Source organism: Salvelinus sp. IW2-2015, linkage group LG12, assembly GCF_002910315.2.
Source record: "Salvelinus sp. IW2-2015 linkage group LG12, ASM291031v2, whole genome shotgun sequence".
Taxonomy (NCBI): Eukaryota; Metazoa; Chordata; class Actinopteri; order Salmoniformes; family Salmonidae; genus Salvelinus; species Salvelinus sp. IW2-2015.
Window position 1 is genome coordinate 5,625,389 of NC_036852.1, and position 20,576 is coordinate 5,645,964.

Below are 20,576 nucleotides of genomic sequence, written 5' to 3' on the forward strand. Positions count from 1 at the left end.
GAATGGAGGTGAGGGCTAGGGGCCATCCCCCCAGAAATGTCTGGGAACTTGCAGATGCCTTGGTGGAAGAGTGGGGTAACACCTCACAGCAAGAACTGGCAAATCTGGTGCAGTCCATGAGGAGGAGATGCACTGCCAGTACTTAATGCAGCTGGTGGCCACACCAGATACTGACTGTTACTTTTGAATTTGACCCCCCCCCCCATTGTTCAGGGACACATTATTCCAAATTTCTGTGGAACTTGGTCAGTTTATGTCTGTTGTTGAATCTTGTTATGTTCATACAAATATTTACACATGTTAAGTTTGCTGAAAATAAACGCAGTTGACAGTGAGAGGACGTTTCTTTTTTTGCTGAGTTTATATACCCACATGAATAAACTCTGCAGCAGCAATTAAAGGACTCTCCATGGTAGAACAAGAACGGCACTTTTCCACTGAGGATTTATCCRAGTGTTTTACCCAAAAAGCTGAGACTTTTCTGTTTCCATCTKCGCACGCCGGCTCACTGGGCCATGGCGCCTGCTCTGACTTAGAGCCAAGGCATGTCCCTGGGTACTTTTCAGATTTCATTTAAATAACAATGGCTAGCTGTGAACTTGAACACCTTCTCACGAAGCGACGGTCTTGAATGAGGTTGTTGATTCTGCTCGCCACAAGTCTCCTGATGGAGAAACAAGACTACATTAACATACAACAACGGAGACACCCTGGTGTGGGGCTAAGTCTCAATGGAAAAGCACCCTCGGCTGCTTATAGTGATCACAAATCATAGGACATTTTATGACTATTGAGTTTGTGCAGGACTGTTGGTATAAGCGTGAGCAGCATTGGCGTGTGCGAGCCAGAACTGTTCATAGCTGCATTTCTCCTGTTTCTGTAGCATGGGGCATCTTGATGTACAAGTACACCCCCTGGACAGGACGCTAGTCTATCGCAGGGCCCTTCCTCCAATCTATCTCCTTGATGCTGATTGCCAAGCGGAGACGCATTGGGTCCCATTTTTACAGTCTTTGGTATGACTCGGCCGGGGATCGAACTCCCAACCTTCCATTCTCAGGGTGGACACTCTAACCACAAGGCCACCGAGTTGTAGAAGCCTAGCGCAACACAAAAGGCTGTATGTACGGTGATCTGATCTGCTCTGTTTGTCCCTGMTGTGYCCCTGTAGCTGTCTGAGGGGATRCGTGTATGGGACGTGGGTGCGGGGGTGCAGCACACCCTCCTCCTGGCCGATGGGGACTGTTACCAGCCCATCKTTTACTATAGCGGACAGCAGGTCAMAGAGGGGGCGCAGGACGCACCCCAGGACCAGACAGAGGGGTACAGCTACACCCAGCAACCAGTGCTGCTCCCCTTCTGCATGAACGTGAGTAGTGGGTCACACACACACACTGTACTGAACCCCTGCTGTGTTCCGTTTTTAGTATATTCAGCATCTGCTTCGTGATTTCAACTGACATTTGGCCCGATGGTGGTGRGTGTGTCTGTGGGTTTTGTCCATCCATGTTTTAGTTGGGCTACGTGAGCGGCGTGTCTGCTGGGGGCCAGAGCTGCGTGGCGCTAGCTGACCGCAACGTCATGGGTTTCACCGCCAGCCTCCACGAGCTGGCTGCTGCCGAGAGGAAGTTCTACTGCAAGCTGAGCTCTGTGAAGAACCACATACTGCGCCCCCTGTTGGACCTGGGTGAGAACTACTGCTGCCGCTACAGCTCCACTGGACAGAGGCCATGGGTCAGAGGTTAGAGAGGGAGAGAGAGAAGGGCGAGTTTTATTATAATGGTAACCAATGTCAAAGGAAAGTGATTGGGTGGCATTCAAAAAGATCTGGCATAAAGCTTACAAATTTGTTATATGTTATTAGTACAGACCTGTAACTTTTGGTTAACCATGTGCTGGAATAGAGTAAGTTAGTACGTTTCAGAGTAAATATTAGGTTGATTATCTCTTGGATGTGTGTGTTTTTCCTTTCACACAGTGTTTTGTTAACAGGTGTGTGTGTTCTCCTTCTAACCCTCAGAGTCGTTGAGTACAGCCCTAGGCCCGGCGTCCACAGTGATGCTACAGAGCCTGGCGAGGTGTTATAGCCGCCTGTGTCACCTCACTGGCCAGCACTCCGCCTCCCTCACCGCCAACCTGCGCCGCCGCCGGGAGTTTAAAAGCTTGGTTATGCTGGAGCATGCCAGCATCTTCCTGGACACGTACAATGAGTATGTGCAGTTGTACACACATACACACACACAATGTCTGACCCCCCCACTGTCTGACATTTACTTCTTTACAAAAAGCACSTCTGCACTAGCTGATGTGAGAAATTCCCTCTCTTTGTTATTTGGTTTTTAATAGGTTGTGTACATGTAGTTCTGCGTGTATAATGACCTCTCCTTCTCTCCTCCTCTCTCTCCGCTCCTTCCCCCTCATCTCTGCCTGCCAGGTACTGCTGCTCTGTGGGTAACTTCCTGGTGATGGGGGGCTTCCAGGCTCTGGCCAAGCCCTCGCTGTGAGTGTGTACACACACACACAGTAGGACATCTAGCAGCCCTAGCTGATTATCCTTACCATTTGCGGTGCTCATTATATGTTCATTATCTTTACCATTTACCTAGGCCTGTGTGCTCATTATTCTTAACATTGACCTAAGCCTGTGGCAAGGGACAGCTGTTTGATGCCTAGTCGTTCTGCACACAATGAGACTGAGGAAGCTCATGCAGGTTTACTTGGAAAAGTCAAAGGATTAATTTTTATGGGTTCTTTTTAATTTTGAAAACGGGTGSTTTGAGCCCCGAATGCTGATTGGCTGACAAAAATACCACATATACCACGGGTATGACAAAAACATTTTTTCTACTGTTCTAATTACGCTGGTAGCCAGTTTATAATAGCAAAAAGGCACCTCAGGGGTTTGTGGTATGTGGCCAATATACCACGGCTAAGGGCTGTATCCAGGTTCACATAAGAACAACCCTTAGCTGTGGTATGTGGCCAATATACCACATCCCTTCTGGCCTTATTGCTTAATTATTAACCAATGTGTTTCTTCATCAAGGCTTCAACCAAGAGTGACTGAATGACCCTTCTCATGCTTTTAACTGGAAAGGTGAACAGTGAATTAAAACAGGAAATCTCTTATTTCCTTTTCCATCTCTCCTCCCCTACACTCTCCTCCATTCCCCACCCGCTCCTCCCTCCCTCCATCTTCCCCCCACCCTCTCCTCCCTTACCACCCCCTACAGACACACCAACACCACACCCAAACAACATAAAACAATACAACATGTACACCCACCCCACGCACCAACCCCAAACAACATTCCCAACCACCTCCACAAACCAAACCCAAACCAACAGACTCACAACTCACCGCCCCTCCCTCCCTCCCTCCATCTTCCCCCCACCCTCTCCTCCCTCCCTCCCTCCATCTTCCCCCCACCCTCTCCTCCATCTTCCCCCGCCTTCTCCTCCACCATCTTTTGTTTCTCTGCTCAGAGATTTCTTTGGGAAGTGTCCAGAGCTGTTGCAGCGGCTGGCAGAGTCCAGCGAGGAGAACATTCCTCTGAGTGACCTGTTGGTGACTCTCTTCTACCTGCCCATGAGACACCTTCACGAGTATGGCAGGCTGCTGCTCAAACTGGGAACCTGCTTCGAGGTGGTACGTGGAGGAACTAGGACCGGGCCGTACACACACGCTCACACACCTGTCTCTTATACACATCTAGATGTGTATAAGAGACAGCTGTTGGTGACTCTCTTCTACCTGCCCATGAGACACCTTCACGAGTATGGCAGGCTGCTGCTCAAACTGGGAACCTGCTTCGAGGTGGTACGTGGAGGAACTAGGACCGGGGCGTGCGCACACACACACACACACACGCATGCTCACACACCTTCATACATACTCTCACTTTCTTGTGTGTGTCTCTCTCTCTCTCTCTAGAGCTCAGTGGACTACCAGAAGCTGCAGGATGGCTGCTCTAAGTTTGAGGCCCTGGCTCTTCATCTGAAGAGGAGGAGGAAGGAGGCAGAGTACACATACCACTTCTGGAAGAGCTTCCCTGGCAAGATGACGGTCAGTGGCCTGGTCAGTTGGTTTGACCACAGTAATCAGTGCCAGATTCACACTATTGAGCCAATGRCAACKYTACTGTGCTCGCTCAGWTYTTTTKTTTTCYCYTTGTCCTTRRAAGCAWGGTTCCYGCAYCTATGGTGGATMTATAARCAGGCCYSCASAGTACAGCTTGGTTCGGTTTMGCTCCYTAGTGTGAAARGGGTAMAWGAMSTTTTATTCAGRCCAAWATCTCCAGTTTACCAACCTCTTATCCCATWTCACCTGGCSATCCTGTTCRAGGATTCCCTGCGTAAMCCCCYCCGGAGGCTGATCTGTGAGAGCAGTAACAAGGCCCTGACGCTACAGAACTCTGGAAGGTTCTCTGTCAACTGGTTCATCCTCTTCAACGATGCACTCGTCCACGCTCAGGTAAACACAGCTTCTCACAGCTCTTACAGCTGGCTCTTACAAAGGTGCCAATGTCTCTTTTTCTTTCTTTCACAGTTTCTTCCCCCATTTGTTTTGAACACCCTCAGAGCATTTGATATGAATATATCTGGTGTGTTGACTGACTCCTATCAAGTTGTGTGTTTGTCTTTGTCCTATCAGGGTGTGGTTCCCTATAAAAGCCTTGTAAGTATGCATCAGCAGCCAGTGTACTGCCCCCCTAGTCAATGCAGCGCTCCCGTGTGSKSYGGGCTTGGCTTAGGACGTAGGCTTCCTGCATCATCTCTTTAGGCACCTGCTGCCTGCCGTAAACCACAAACACCGGCTTCACAGCTTGAAATAACACCCACACCAAAACACACCGTTTTTCTGATCTTCTTCATGTACACATGGTGTACTCACTAACACCTGGCTGGAATAAGCCTCACTGATTTGATTTCTTGAAGCTCACAGTAAAGAATGGTAGTTATTTACCTTCTCTGCCTTCTCCCTTTAACTAATGCAACTGCTCCTGAACATTAGGAGCCCCACAGCGGGTTCTGTACACCCCTGTACAGTGAGCAGCTTCTCCTCAGCCGAGCCCGGTGCCCCCTGCCCTCTGATGCTAGCCTCAGGATACTGTGTGGAAAGCTGAACTGATACCTTTAATAACTAAGGCTCCCGGTAGTATATTGCCTACTTTTATGACATTGTCGTAGTCATAGCAACACGTTGACTCTGCTTACAGACGTCAATCTAAAAAGTTAAGTCTGACGTTATTGGGTCTTCCCGACGTGTGCGTCTTGGTTATCTAACTAAGATGCCTTTTTGACCCATTTTTATTTTTTGCTATTTGGAGCCTTAGTTATCATTACTCTGAAACCATGTGACGCAACACGTGAGGATCGGCCGTCTCCGGTTCACTTCTCTCAAACAGTTTCCTGTGATGTGCCGCTGTCTCTTAGTGTGCACCCACCTAGCTGTGTTTGATGACGTAGTGAGCGTTTTTAGCCTCCGTCGGTTGTACCCTGTGTGCTGTGTCTGTCGGCCTGCCTCGTGCCCTGTCACCCTCGCATCTCTGTGTGCCATGCAAGTTGGCATCTATTAGGTCATGTGACTGTGTTTAGCTCCAGTGCCCTGACTACTTCCTGACTGTTGAACCAGTGTACTGTAGCTGAGTGTATCGGTATACTGATGTCTCTCTCTCTCTCTCTTCCCTCCCTCTCCTCCAGTTCTCCACCCACCACGTCTTCCCATTGGCCACACTGTGGGTCGAGCCCATCCCAGAGGAGAACACTGGCCTGTGAGTCTATCACCCTATCTGCCCAATTAGAGTGTTTAGCTGGTGTGTTATTGAGCCCTTAGCTCAGCGTTTCCCAAACTTGGTCCTGGGCCCCCCTGGATTCACGTTTTGTTTTTGCCCTAGCACTACACAGCTGATTCAATTAATCATCAAGATTTGATCATTTGAATCAGCTGTGTAGTGTTAAGGCAAAAAACAAAACATGCACCCCTTGAGGTCCCCAGGACCGAGTTTGGAAAACGCTGCCTCCGCTGAGCTGTGCTTTGTTCCATCCAGGTATGGACTGAAGTTGATCTCACCTGAGGAGACCTTCACCCTGCTGGCCTGTTCTTCCATGGAGAAGGTAGGCCACTAGCCAATAGCCAGGCCTCACTACTCACCTGCTCAGGTTACAAGTATGTAGTGMTTGTGTCTTTGTAGGTTCTTGTTAATCTGCCTAGTTGGGTTCWGTTTGTGGAGCGCGTGGTGACAGACGGTGTAACAACCCATTCAGTTCAATGAAATGCACTTCAATATGACTATTAACCGACCTGTGTTCTCCAGGCCAAGTGGCTTCGCTCCATCAACCAGGCGGTGGACCAGGCCYTGAGTGGGMCGGGGCAGAGGGCGGAGCCTCCCATCTCCCGGACCGCCTCCTACACCTTCTACAAGGACAGCCGTCTGAAGGAGGCCACCTACGAGGGCCGCTGGCTGGCCGGCAAGCCCAATGGGAGGTGGGTCTGGCTGGGGAAGGAGGGATGCAGGACCCGGTGCCTCTGGTTCCACTTCCATACAGTCACAATGAATTGAAAATTGTTGTTTCCAGGGGAATGGTGAAGTGGCTTGATGGGAGAATTTACACGGGGACGTTCAAGAACGGACTGGAGGATGGGTCAGTCAGTGTTAATCAATCAATAAACCTATCAATAAATCAATGTATCAATCACCGTAGTCAGAAAWAAAGGCATTTCTCATTGTTCTGCTATTTGTTTATGGGTCGTAGTTTTGGAGATTACGTTATTCCCAGCAAGACGTTGAACCTGAACGACCACTATCAAGGCCACTGGAAAGAAGGGAAGATGCACGGCATCGGAACATACAAGTGAGTCTGTTTGGCTGTGTGAGGAGTTCAGCGTTATTTAAGAAAGTCACCCTTTTGTAAGCGTGACCTGGAGTTTGCGGGCATGTCTATGTTTCTGCTGTGTATCCTAACAATGCGACTGTCGTCTATGCAGGTATGCTACAGGTGAGTTGTACGAGGGCTCGTTCCAGGACAACATGCGTCACGGTCACGGGATGCTGCGCAGCGGAACGCTAAATTCCTCCTCCCCCAGCGTCTTCATCGGCCAATGGGTGCACGACAAGAAGACGGGCTACGGTGTCTTTGATGACATCACCAGGTAGTGGACCGCTCCAGCCCACCCTTCTCATTCTGCCGCGCTAAACTGTACCGAGCTGGCCTGGTTACGCATCCAGCTAGCTCAGTACAATTGGGATTGGATTGATAGTGTGAAAAGTGTATTAGTGTATCTGAAGTGCTGATGGTGTTACGTGGTGACCTGTGTTGTACCGGTGTGTTCCGTCAGAGGAGAGAAGTACATGGGCATGTGGCAGGATGACCAGCGGCAGGGCACGGGCGTCATAGTAACCCAGTTTGGCCTGTACTACGAGGGAGCCTTCAACAACAACAAGATGCAGGTGATTCCTGGGCAGTGGGGTTCTTCCTCCTGACGCTAGCTGAACGTTAGCACATTAGTGCCAAGATATTGGAGGAAAGGAAGATAATCACCTCTCCATTTGCTTTTTTTTTTTTTCCGCTGTCTCAGGGCACAGGGGTCCTGCTGTCTGAGGACAACACCACATATGAAGGAGAGTTCTCGGAGGACTGGACTCTCAACGGAAAGGTCAGTGAAAGAAGAAAGACACACAAACAAGCCTGAACACTCTGTCTCACACACACACAGCTTGCACTCACACTTATTTTCGCTTAGCCACATACGTTTGTGCAGACACATGTATAATACAGAACATTGCTCTCCCCATCTCTCAGGGTGTGCTGACCATGGCTAATGGGGACTACTTTGAGGGCTCCTTCACCGGGGAGTGGGGCTCCGGCCTGAAGGTCACCGGATCCTTCTTCAAACCCAACCTCTACGACTCAGACGGGGACAAGGGCCGCGCTGTGTAAGTCTCTGTACCATTCAATGCTATTGGTTTTAGTATGGTGGAGGATAAGCATATTCTAAGATTTTAGTCTTGATCTTGAGTGTTTAAAAAAACAAATATATATTTAAATGATAAATAAATTGCAAGGCAATCTGTCCACAGGAGGTGATCCTGCTCTGTTTTTGCATCTAAGCCTTGATTATTTTTTTTAAATGAACCCAGTGAAGTGAACGTGTATGTGAACATAGAAATAGTCTATTTCCTTTTATGTGTGTCTCCAGTAAGCTGGGGCGTCTGGCGGTGCGTCCGGAGGAGAAGTGGAGGGCAGTGTTTGAGGAGTGTTGGATGAGGCTGGGCTGTGAGGCCCCTGGCCAGGGAGAGAACCAGCGAGCCTGGGAGAACATCGCTGTAGCCCTGACCACCAGCAGGAGARGGCACAGAGACGGGTAGAGAGAACAGAGACCACACACACAGTACTTCCACCTCACACACTCTCACGAATTTCTCTCTCTCACACACACACACAGAGTACAGTTGTCTAAGTGGTATTGATGTGTGTGTTCCAGCTCGGAGATGAACCTGAGTCGGACTCATAACAGAACTCTGGGGAGTCTGGAGTTCATCCCTCAGCAGCATGTTGGCCCTGTTACCATGGAGAAGTATGACCGTATCCGCCATTCCCTCATCAAGGTGAGCCAACGACCTCGGGTGACTTCCTAACCCTCTTAATCCCCCTCAGCAAATGGACCCARGCACCAACGTGTCTGACAGGCAAAAATACCAGCACCCACTGTTTGACAAGCAATATCCTTCAGTATGGTTTAATGATGATAATGATTATTATCATAATAATCATGAAGAAATGTCTGAGCTGTCGTCCTGAGGTGCCCCTGTTCATACTGATTTACTCTTTAGTTCTAACTTGATTTATTCTCATTGAGAAAACACCACAAAATAGGAATATCCTGAAACTCTCACATTTAACCTTCACTGTCCTCCATTTTGTGCCCCCCCCCCCAGGCGTGTGACATGCCCCTGCACCCCCTGGGCATGCTGATGGAGACCCTGGTGGCTGTCTACAGGATGACCTACGTGGGGGTGGGGGCCAACCGCCGCCTCCTACTGCAGGCTGTCAACGAGATCATGTCCTACCTGGCACGRATCTTCCAGCTCGTCAGGTGTGTGTGTGATTGTGTTGCCTAAAACAGTCAGATACTGTTTTTCCATTCCGTTTGACCCAAGGCTAGCCTGTTTTAAGCRATGTACTGTATGTGTAATGTTTGTTTGTCTCTCAGGTTCCTGTTCCCAGATCTGCCTGAGGAGGGTGGKGCGATCCCTGAACCATCCTCTGACCCCCAGGACAAGAAGGATTCCAACTGCGCAGACACCCAGCTAGAATCCCCCAAACCTGGGTACGACCATAGCATATCTTATGTAAAAGAGCACGTCACTGTTGTTTTAAATACTGTTTTCTTCCAGAAGAGAAATATGTTAAGCCCTTGAATGTGTGTTGAATAATGTCCTGTGTGTGTGGTTTCCCCAGGCGTGTAGTGAGTAGCTCTGCTCTGCTCCTGCCGGTGTTGCTGCCTCGTCTCTACCCCCCTCTCTTCACCCTGTACGCCCTGGAGAAGGAGAGGGAGGACGACGTGTACTGGGAGTGTGTCCTCCGCCTCAACAAACAGCCAGACATGGCCCTGCTCGCCTTCCTCGGAGTGCAACAGTGAGTCTCTCTCGGACTGACCAATGAGGTTGGGAATGACTAGTAGCCTCTTACAACCCTTCTGATCTCGCCGTCTTACATTCTGTTGAATCCGTGTTGCGAAACAGAATGTGAGGATAGTCTGGGCCTTTTTCATTTAGCCTCGTACAAGTTTTTTTCCGATCATGTAGCCTGACGGTCCTGACCTGGAAAAACTGTAGTTATAACATGTAAAAATGAATCTCTTTTTGCTTTCAGTAAGTTTTGGCCGGTTTCGGTTCCAGTGCTGGGGGAGAAGACAGAGGTATGACACTAAGTACATTCTGAATCACACTGCCCTCCTGTGGGTGAATTACAACATTATATCAAGTACATGTTAGATTGTCCTTACTGACAGTCTCSTCTTTCTAGGTTGTGTCCAGCACAAAAGACGCCTGTTTTGCCTCAGCAACGGAGACCTTACAGCAGATCAGGTACYCTTTATCCAGAGCAGTACTATATCGTCATGAATGCATGAGTTAATCTTTGAGTTACGATATTGTAGTTATACGTGGTTGATGTGTATTAAGACAGTTTGTTTTCAGCACAACGTTCACCCCATCCGACAAGCTGCAGGTGATCCAGTTGACATTCGAGGAGATCACAAAGGAAGTGATGTCATCTCTGGAGGATAACTTCCTGTGGTCCATGGACGACCTGTTTCCTGTGTTCCTCTACGTGGTGCTGCGCGCCCGGTGAGTCGATGAGAACACACACACACACACACACACGTCTCTATGTTCCTCAGAGATGCACAGAAATCTGTGCCTTTTCTCCAATTTTAGAATCAGAACTACATCTATTTACAGTACCGGTCAAAAGTTTGGACACCTACTCATTCCAGGGTTTTTCTTTATTTTTACTATTTTCTACATCGTAGAATAATAGTGAAGACATCAAATCTATTTGAGATTCTTCAAAGTAGCCACCCTTTGCCTTGACGACAGCTTTGCACACTCTTGGCATTCTCTCAACCAGCTTCATGAGGTAGTCACCTGGAATACATTTCAATTAACAGGTGTGCCTTGTTAAAAGTCAATTTGTGGAATTTCTTTCCTCCTTAATGCATTTGAGCCAATCAGTTGTGTTGTGACATGGTAGGGGTGGTATACAGAAGATAGCCTTATTTGGTAAAAGACCAAGTCCATATTATGGCAAGAACAGCTCAAATAAGCAAAGAGAAACGACAGTCCATCATTACTTTAAGATTTGAAGGTCAGTCAATCCCGAAAATGTCAAGAACTTGAAGTTTCTTCAAGTGCAGTCGTAAAAACCATCAAGCGCTATGATGAAACTGGCTCTCATGAGGACCGCCACAGGAAAGGAAGAGCCAGAGTTACCTCTGCTGCAGAGGATAAGTTCATTAGCGTTACCAGCCTCAGAAATTGCAGCCCAAATAAATGCTTCACAGAGTTCAAGTAACAGACACATCTCAACATCAACTGTTCAGAGGAGACTGCATGAATCAGGCCTTCATGGTCGAATTGAAAAGAAACCACTACTAAAGGACATCAATAATAAGAAGAGACTTGCTTGGGTCAAGAAACACAAGCAATGGACATTAGACCAGTGGAATCTGTCCTTTGGTCTGAGTCCAAAGTTGAGATTTTTGGTTCCAACCGCCGTGTCTTTGTGAGATGCAGAGTAAGTGAACTGATGATCTCCGCATGTGTGGTTCCCACCGTGAAGCATGGGGGAGGAGGTGTGATGGTGTGGGGATGGTAGGGACAATCTGTGAATTATTTAGAATTCAAGGCACACTTAACCAGCATGGCTACCACAGCATTCTACAGCGATACACCATCCCAGCTGGTTTGCGCTTAGTGGGACTATCATTTGTTTTTCAGCAGGACAATGACCCAAAACACACCTCCAGGCTGTGTAGGGGCTATTTGACCAAGGAGAGTGGTGGAGTGCTGCATCAGATGACCCGGCCTCCATAATCACCCGACCTCAACTCAATTGAGATGGTTTGGAATGAGTTGGACCACAGAGTGAAGGAAAAGCAGCCAACAAGTGCTCAGCTCATGTGGGAACTACTTCAAGACTGTTGGAAAAGCATTCCAGGTGAAGCTGGTTGAGAGAATGCCAAGAGTGTGCAAAGCTGTCATCAAGYCAAAGGGTGGCTACTTTGAAGAATCTCATATTTTATGTTTTGATTTGTTTAACACTTTGTTGGTTACTACATGATTCCATATGTGTTATTTCATAGTTTAGATGTCTTCACTATTATTCTACAAATGTAGAAATGAATAGGTGTGTCCAAACTTTGGCTGGTACTGTATATGTGTGTCGTGTGTTAACCAAGGCTGTGTTTCTCTTCAGGATCAGGAACCTGGGGTCAGAAGTGAGTCTGATAGAAGACTTGATGGACCCCTGTGTACAGCACGGAGAACACGGCATCATGTTCACCACTCTCAAGGTACACTCGTAGCATACATTCTATGGCAGATAGCATCCAAATACAGGCACTCAACACTCCTAACTTATTCAGATACTCGTTACATATTCATGCGATCTATGCACGCTTAAACACACCGCTTCATAGGGAATAAATGAAGCTGTAACTATCTGTATAATATATTAATTTTATTTTCCTCTCTGTCAGGCATGTTACTATCAGATCCAGCATGAGAAGACCACATAAGAACCACAGAGAATCTCTGTACTGTATACTGCAGCAGCTCTGTGTAAAGTGGCAGTCAGACAGACAGCCGATTTAGAGGGAAGGGATTGGAGAGGTTTTGAGTAATGCTGTGTCAGGGTCGTCACAGGAGGGTCATGATGATTGACAGACAGGCTGCTGACTGTCCATCTGCTCCCCCGTAGCAGGACCCCCTCCCCCTTACATACACACATACACTGACTCATGCGCTTACACACACATACGAAAACACACACACACACTACAAAGCTCCCCGCTCTAACCACTGCCTAATGGTGACCGTGTCATCAGGCTCATACACCTACTTGATTCATCAGGTTGACCTCTGTAAATCCAAGGTGTTGTAAAACTGTTTTGGCAGTTTGGCCAGTTCATCTGTCCATATGCTTTGTAATACCTTCGCCCCTGAATGAAGGAACCTGCTCCTTGAGCCGTCTGGAATAGGGGCTTACTGGGATGTGGGCAGAGCCAGTGGAGTTTCAGCCTTATCTGTTGTGAATATGACTGGCTATTTACTATTCACTCTATATTAGTGGCAGAGATCACTGCCTCTTGTCACCCAGCGCTGGTAGTGAAATGGAAGTCTATGAAGAGAAACTTAAAATCCAAGTGAGACTCACCCTTAACGTGGAGCCTGTCTAATAACAAGACGCCATCTTGTATGTATGAGGTGGCAACAAGTACGCATCGGATGGCCACCTGTTGCTTCCATCGGACCTCAGCCCTCAAAGCACATGTTATTTAATGGACCAACACAGTACATCACATTGATGTCACTTAAAACAAGGAAAGAGTTGAACCTCACAGATGCAGCGACGTCTGTGTACACCGAGCGCCAACCTACGCTCACTCAGACCAACACCAGTTGAAGTTGTTTTGTAGTTGAAATGTAAAATGTACACTCCGTACACTTCCGGTGTTATTGTTGTATTCTATGTTCTGAAAAACCTTGAATATGCAACTGTTCAGGTGATTGAAGATGTGAAGTTGGGGGGCGCTCTGTTTCTCATGTAATGCAGTTATGACAGCCAGCTGATGTGCACTTCACCTGCTAGCCTTTAAAACATTTCAATTCATACTGTGTTATTTGTATTTATAACCTCTCTGTTTGCACAGTATTTATAATGCTACAAGGTGGTTCTTTCAGGTCACTTTGTTATTCTACACCAGAGCTAAAACCTCAGCCACCTGCATGAAATGTTGACACTTGATGGGTAACCCATAGAAGAAGACGGCTTATTTTCTGTTATAAAACTTTTCCTGCAATATAGCTAATGTAATATTCATGTTTGTGGTTCTTCAAATCAGATGAAGACTTTTACTAGGAAGCAATATTGTTTATGCATGTGTTTGGTGTGCTCCTGTCATGCAGACAGACTTATGGCAGTATTTGTACCTGCAAGGCAATCACTACACTGAAACAACTGTCTCTGTTCAACTCGTGGTGGTCTGATCATGTTGTAATGGCAATATAATGGTTAGACAGTGGTTATACAGTGACATTGAAGTCTACCAAAAGAAAATCTTCCTGTTGCAACAATGTTCTTTAAAAAATCTATATCTTTATTCTGGGCAGAATTATTAATGTGGAGAATAGAATTTGTTACAACTGTTAACTGATTGTTCGATGGGACATGCAGGACATAAGAATCTATATTTTTAGCAGAATTTGATTGTAACTTGGTATTTGGTTAATTCTTTATTCAGCTTGTTTGTAATTTGTATGGTCATGCCAAGGTTTACCTCCATTTCCCCCCATAATTCCTTTGGAAAGGACTGTGATTATTTAACTGTATATCTGTTTACACCTGAAACACATGAGGTGCTGCATGATATGATATCTCTACAGTGTTTTACRCATAGACTGCATAACATACAGTTTGATCTATGAAGGAAGCTTGTTTTTATTTTTTATTTAAACTTTATTTAACTAGGAGAGTCAGTTAAGAACATATTCTTATTTAAAATGACAGCCGAACCCAGACGATGCTGCCCTATTGGACTCCCAATCACGGCTGTTTGTGATACAGCCTGGATTCGAACCAGGTTGTCTGTAGAGACACCTCTAGCACTGCGATGCAGTGCCTTAGACCGCTGCACCACTCGGAAGCGTACTTCCAGGTTAAGGTGTGTTCCATTGGATAGAGTTCTCTGTATGTTGTCACGTTTGTCCTTTTTAGGGGAATGATGTCAGCCTTTTGTCTAATGTACATATCTTAATGTAAACAAAGGGCAATAAAGCCAACTGACAAAGTTCCCTTTAAATAAAAATTGCCTCTGTACTAGTTTGTCTTAAATTGCAAACTGTATGTTCCTGTTACTTTGGTTTAATGGGTTAGATACAGTTGAAGTCAGAAGTTTACATACACCTCGGTTGGAGTCATTAAAACTCGTTTTTCAACCACTCCACAAATTTCTTGTTAACAAACTATAGTTTTGGCAAGTTGGTTAGGACATCTACTTTGTGCACGACACAAGTCATTTTTCCAACAATTGTTTAGACAGATTATTATTTTTCTCCCACTTACAATGAATTATATCACAATTCCAGTGGGTTAGAAGTTTAAATACGCTAAGGTGACTGCTTTTAAACAGCTTGGAAAATTCCAGAAAATTATGTCATGGCTTTAGAAGCTTCTGATAGGCTAATTGACATCATTTGAGTACCTGTGGATGTATTTCAAGGCTTACCTTCAAACGCAGTGCCTCTGCTTGACATCATGGGAAAATCAAAAGACTTCAGAAAAAAACATTGTAGACCTTCACAAGTCTGGTTCATCCTTGGGAACATTTTCCAAACACCTGAAGGTACCACGTTCATCTGTACAAACAATAGTACACAAGTATAAACACCATGGGACCAGGCAGCTGTCATACCGCTCAGGAAGGAGACGCGTTCTGTCTCCTGGTGATGAACGTACTTTGGTGCGAAAAGTGCAAATCAATCCCAGAACAACAGCAAAGGACCTTGTGAAGATGCTGGAGGAAACGGGTACAAAAGTATCTATATCCACAGTAAAACGAGTCCTATATCGACATAACCCGAAAGGCCGCTCAGAAAGGAAAAAGCCACTGCTCCAAAACCGCCATAAAAAAGCCAGACTATGGTTTGCAACTGCACATGGGGACAAAGATTGTACTTTTTGGAGAAATGTCCTCTGGTCTGATGAAACAAAAATATAACTATTTGGCCATAATGACCATCGTTATGTTTGGAGGAAAAAGGGGAGTCTTGCAAGCCATTGAACACCATCCCAACCGTGAAGCACGGTTGCATCATGTTGTGGGGGTGCTTTGCTGCAGGAGGGACTGCTGCACTTCACCAAATAGTTTACCTTCCTCATGAAGCCATCTATGTGGACATATTGAAGCAACATTCCAAGACATTAGACAGGAAGTTAAAGGTTGGTCGCAAATGGGTCTTCCAAATGGACAATGACCCCAAGCATACTTCCAAAGTGGTGGCAAAATGGCTTAAGGACAACAAAGTCAAGGTATTGGAGTGGCCATCACAAAGCCCTGACCTCAATCCTATAGAAAATTTGTGGGCGGAACTGAAAAAACGTGTGCGAGCAAGGAGGCCTACAAACCTGACTCGGTTACACCAGTTCTGTCAGGAGGAATGGGACAAAATCACCCAACTTATTGTGGGAAGCTTGTTGAAGGCTACCCAAAACCTTTGACCCAAGTTAAACAATTTAAAYGCAATGCTACCAAATACTAATTGAGTGTATGTAAACTTCTGACCCACTGGAAATGTGATGAAAGAAATAAAAGCTGAAATAAATCATTCTCTCTACTATTATTCTGACATTTCACATTCTTAAAATAAAGTGGTGATCCTGACTGACCTAAGACAAGAATTTTTACTAAGATTAAATGTCAGGAATTGTGAAAATCTTTGTTTAAATGCATTTGGCTAAGGTGTATGTAAACTTCCGACTTCAACTGTACTTTGGTTTTAGCAGTCAGATTAGAGGTCAAGGGTGACTGTTTTGTAAATACTTGTAGTGCTGCTGATAATCCTCTAAGCTTTGTCCCATTTCTAAACAACTACAGAGGCAGAGGGTGAATTAATGACAATACAAAAATAACTTTTTTAAAGCCAAAACGTTTTACATTGCAGAAAGATAATCTTAGCTTAAAGTTCAGCAACAAGAATAAATTACTGAATAAATCACCATAAACAAACAGTTTCTGATGGTGTTTGATGAAACATTGGTAAATAAGTTKATGTTAAGGAGATGCTGGTGACACTGTCAGTGATTTATTTTGAATTATAGGCACACTTAACCAGCATGGCTAGCACAGCATTCTGCAGCGATACGCCATCCCATCTGGTGTGCGCTTAGTGGTACTATCATTCGCTTTTCAACAGCACAATGACCCGACATACCTCCAGGCTGTGTAAGGGCTATTTGACCAAGAAGGAGGGTGATGGAGTGCTGCATCAGATGACCTGGCATCCTCAATCACCCAACCTCAACCCAATTGAGATGGTTTGGGATGAGTTGGACCGCAGAGTGAAGGAAAATCAGCCAACAAGTGCTCAGCATATGTGGGAACTCTTCAAGACTGTTGGAAAAGCATTCCAGGTGAAGATGGTTGAGAGAATGCCAAGAGTGCAAAGCTGCCATCAAGGCAAAGGGTGGCTACTTTGAAGAATCTCAAATATAAACTATTTTAGTTTACTTTTTTGGTTACTACTTGATTCCATATGTGTTATTTCATAGTTTTGATGTTTTCACTATTATTCTACAATGTAGAAAATAGTCAAACTAAAGAAAAACCTTTAAATGAGTAGGTGTGTCCAAACGTTTAAATATATGTTCCTGTAATACTTTCTAAACCTACCAGTCCTCCCCTAATTGGACTAAACTAGTGAACAACAATGCTTAGGCTTCTACTTCCATCTTAGACATATTATATACATTTTACAGACACTGTCTATTTTACAATTGCTWTATTTTGTTTGTTTTACTCCTGTCCTTCCTCTAAGCTCAACCTCTCCCATCTATTTATTTCACAACAGCTCTGAACCTATATATGTTTTACAGACACATTATGTTTAACATTAGTTATCTTGTTATTATTCCCAACCTTCATCTCTGTTCAACCCCTCCGATCTATCTCTTAACACCATCCACATTGGATTTCTGTTTGCCATATATTTTTCAACTGTGCTGTGATGATTAACAAATGTTCTGAACCTTTCTATTCTCAATTTCTACAGATTGTAAATAAAAAATAAACCGTTTTGCTAATAGCATTATATTATTGATCGATTGACTTTTCAGATCACCCAGTAGTGCTATCTGCAGAGTTAGCTCTAGGTAAATGTTGCAATTCTTCAGCCATTCCTGGACCTGTGACCACAAACAAGGTACATATGGACAGTACCAAAACAGATGATCTAATGATTGTCTCTTCACCGCAAAATCTGCAGAGCTAGAAGGTTGTATCCCCCATATACATAATTCTATTGGCAGTGGTGGAAAAAGTCGCCAATTTTCCAAATATATTTTTTTTTGACGGATAGCCAGGTGCACAGTTCAACACTCAGATATAATTTACAAACGAAGCATTTGTGTTTAGTGAGTCCACCAGATCAGAGGCAGTAGGAATTACCAGGGGTGTTCTCTTGGTAAGTGACTGAATTAGACAATTTTTCTGTGCTGCTTAGCATTCAAAATGTAACGTGTACTTTTGGGTGTCAGGGAAAATGGAAGGAGTAAAAAGTACTTTATTTTCTTTAGGAATGTAGTGGAGTAAAAGTAAAAGTTGTCAAAAATATAAATAGTAAAGTACAGATACCCCAAAAAACGAAATAAGTAGTACTTTAAAGTATTTTTTACTTAACCTCTCTTGGGTACGTGAGACGTTAGCGTCCCACCTCTTCAACAGCCAGTGAAACTTAAAGATGAACTTCTTGTGAATCCAACCACGTTTTCAGATTTAAAAAATGCTTTACGGCGAAAGCATACCTTACGATTATTTGAGAACATAGCCCAGCAGACAAATCATTACAAACAGTAACCAGCCAAGTAGAAGAGTTACACAAGTCAGAAATTGAGATAGAATTAATCCCTTACCTTTGATGATCTTCATTTGGTTGCACTCAGCAGACATTCATTTACTCAATAAATGTTCCTTTTGTTCGATAAAGTCTCTCTATATCCAAAAACCTCAGTTTTGTTCGTGCGTTTTCTTCAGTAATCCACAGGCTCAAACGCAGTCAAAACAGGCAGACAAAAAATCCAAATTGTATCCGTAAAGTTCAACATGAAACATGTCAAACGATGTTTATATTCAATCCTCAGGTTGTTTTTAGCCTAAAGGCACTCTCTCGGTCGCGCGCATGAAAACGCTCTGTGACACTTTAGGGTCCACTCATTCAGACGGCTCTTACTTCCTCATTGTTCAGAATACAAGCCTGAAACTATTTCTAAAGACAGTTGACATCTAGTGGAAGGCATAGGAACTGCAATTTGAGTCCTAAGTCAATGGATACTGTAATGGCATTGAATAGAAAACTACAAAACCAAAAAGAAAACTACTTCCCGATTTGATTTTTCTCAGGTTTTCGCCTGCCAAATCAGTTCTGTTATACTCACAGACACTATTTTAACAGTTTTGGAAACTTTAGAATGTTTTCTATCCAAATCTACCAGTTATATGCATATCATATCTTCTGGGCCCGAGAAGCAGGCAGTTTAATTTGGGCATGCTTTTCATCCAAAATTCCGAATGCTGCCCCCTACTTTACAACGTCTAATGGTTGCAAGAATTTTGTATAATAATTTAAATTTACAAAATTGAAGTTTTGATTCGACGTCGTTTTGCGTATCAATTCATAAACCATGTGCCATGGAATCAGTACGTCCAAAATCTCTTCCCAACTATTTTGCAATCTATAAGGCACAGATGTCATTTTTTGGTCCTAAAATGAAACCAGTATACTTTTTTATTTATCACAATTTTATTGAACTAATTATGGTCTTATTATGCAGGGCCTACAGACAAATTCCCTAGTTTTTCTCCCTTCAATTTACCTCTTCCATTGTTGTGGTTGTCACGTTCTGACCTTAGTTCTTTGGTATTTTCTTTGTTGTAGTATGGTCAGGGCCTGAGTTGGGTGGGTTATCTATGTTTTGTGTTTCTATGTTGTGTTTTTCGTTTGGCCTGATATGGTTCTCAATCAGAGGCAGGTGTTAGTCATTGTCTCTGATTGGGAACCATATTTAGGTAGCCTGTTTTCTGTTGTGTTTTGTGGGTGGTTGTCTTCCGTGTTTGTGTGTTCCACACGGAACTGTTTCGGTTTTCTTATCTATTCACTTTGTTATTTTTGTATTGTTGTCGTGTTCAGTATTATGAAATATAATGGACACTTACCACGCTGCGCATTGGTCCGACCTTTCTTACTCCTCGTCAGATGAGGAGGACGAATTCCGTTACAGTGGTAATGCTTCAATTTGTTTGTTGTAATTTAGGGTAGAGCAGACATTTCCATGTGTGATAAAACTCCAGTCCTATTTATGACATAATTTACAAAGATTATACCTTTTTTTATGTTTAATCTATTAGTATATTTTAGTTAATCACATTATTTGTTATGTATTTTCTGGTGGATTAAATTGAAATTGCAACCAACTTTTCTATGTCTTGTTTTAAAAATAGCCATATTTGGGAGATAATTTCCTTTTCAAATAACTGAAAGTGAGAGGTTGTAATCTGAATAAAGGGAAAAGGCCTTTCTTGAACATGGGGTGAGAAATTCCTATTAATTTGCTAGAGGACCAGTTCCGATTTAAGTATAACTTTTGTATGACTGAAGCCTTTAGTGAGAGGTCTAATGCTTTAATATTTAATCATTTCTGCCCTTAATATTTCATTCATAATCATTATATCTGTCACGTTTGTCGTAATGTGGAAGAGAGGAGGACCAAGGCGCAGCGTGATATGAATACATCTTCTATTTATTATAACGAAGAACACTTAACCAAACTTTACAAAACAACAAAACGAACGTGACGCTATATAGAAAATAGTGCTGAACACAAAACACTACACATAGACAATAACCCACGAAATCCCTAAAGAATATGGGAGCCTAAATATGGTTCCCAATCAGAGACAATGATAAACAGCTGCCTCTAATTGAGAACCAATCTAGGCAACCATAAACATACAAACACCTAGACTAGAGAAAAACCCTAGACAAGACAAAACACATAAATCCCCCATGTCACACCCT

General features: G+C 44.3%; 1 protein-coding gene across 1 annotated transcript in view; it reads left to right on the forward strand.

Annotated features, from left to right (window-relative positions):
- The window catches only part of LOC111970926 (alsin), a 20,971-nt gene extending 6,364 nt beyond the window's left edge, over nucleotides 1-14,607 (forward strand). Inside the window, 26 exon segments of the mRNA XM_070445950.1 lie at nucleotides 1,172-1,369; nucleotides 1,516-1,687; nucleotides 2,021-2,210; nucleotides 2,435-2,500; nucleotides 3,487-3,649; nucleotides 3,935-4,066; nucleotides 4,346-4,474; nucleotides 5,704-5,774; nucleotides 6,051-6,117; nucleotides 6,318-6,487; nucleotides 6,580-6,645; nucleotides 6,757-6,855; nucleotides 6,989-7,153; nucleotides 7,340-7,451; nucleotides 7,580-7,657; nucleotides 7,804-7,937; nucleotides 8,201-8,365; nucleotides 8,486-8,609; nucleotides 8,940-9,097; nucleotides 9,215-9,331; nucleotides 9,463-9,639; nucleotides 9,877-9,922; nucleotides 10,030-10,091; nucleotides 10,203-10,352; nucleotides 11,983-12,079; nucleotides 12,266-14,607. Of these exon segments, the coding sequence (XP_070302051.1) occupies nucleotides 1,172-1,369; nucleotides 1,516-1,687; nucleotides 2,021-2,210; nucleotides 2,435-2,500; nucleotides 3,487-3,649; nucleotides 3,935-4,066; nucleotides 4,346-4,474; nucleotides 5,704-5,774; nucleotides 6,051-6,117; nucleotides 6,318-6,487; nucleotides 6,580-6,645; nucleotides 6,757-6,855; nucleotides 6,989-7,153; nucleotides 7,340-7,451; nucleotides 7,580-7,657; nucleotides 7,804-7,937; nucleotides 8,201-8,365; nucleotides 8,486-8,609; nucleotides 8,940-9,097; nucleotides 9,215-9,331; nucleotides 9,463-9,639; nucleotides 9,877-9,922; nucleotides 10,030-10,091; nucleotides 10,203-10,352; nucleotides 11,983-12,079; nucleotides 12,266-12,304 (3,147 nt within the window). The 3' untranslated portion in view covers nucleotides 12,305-14,607.
- The last annotated feature ends 5,969 nt before the right edge of the window (nucleotides 14,608-20,576 follow it).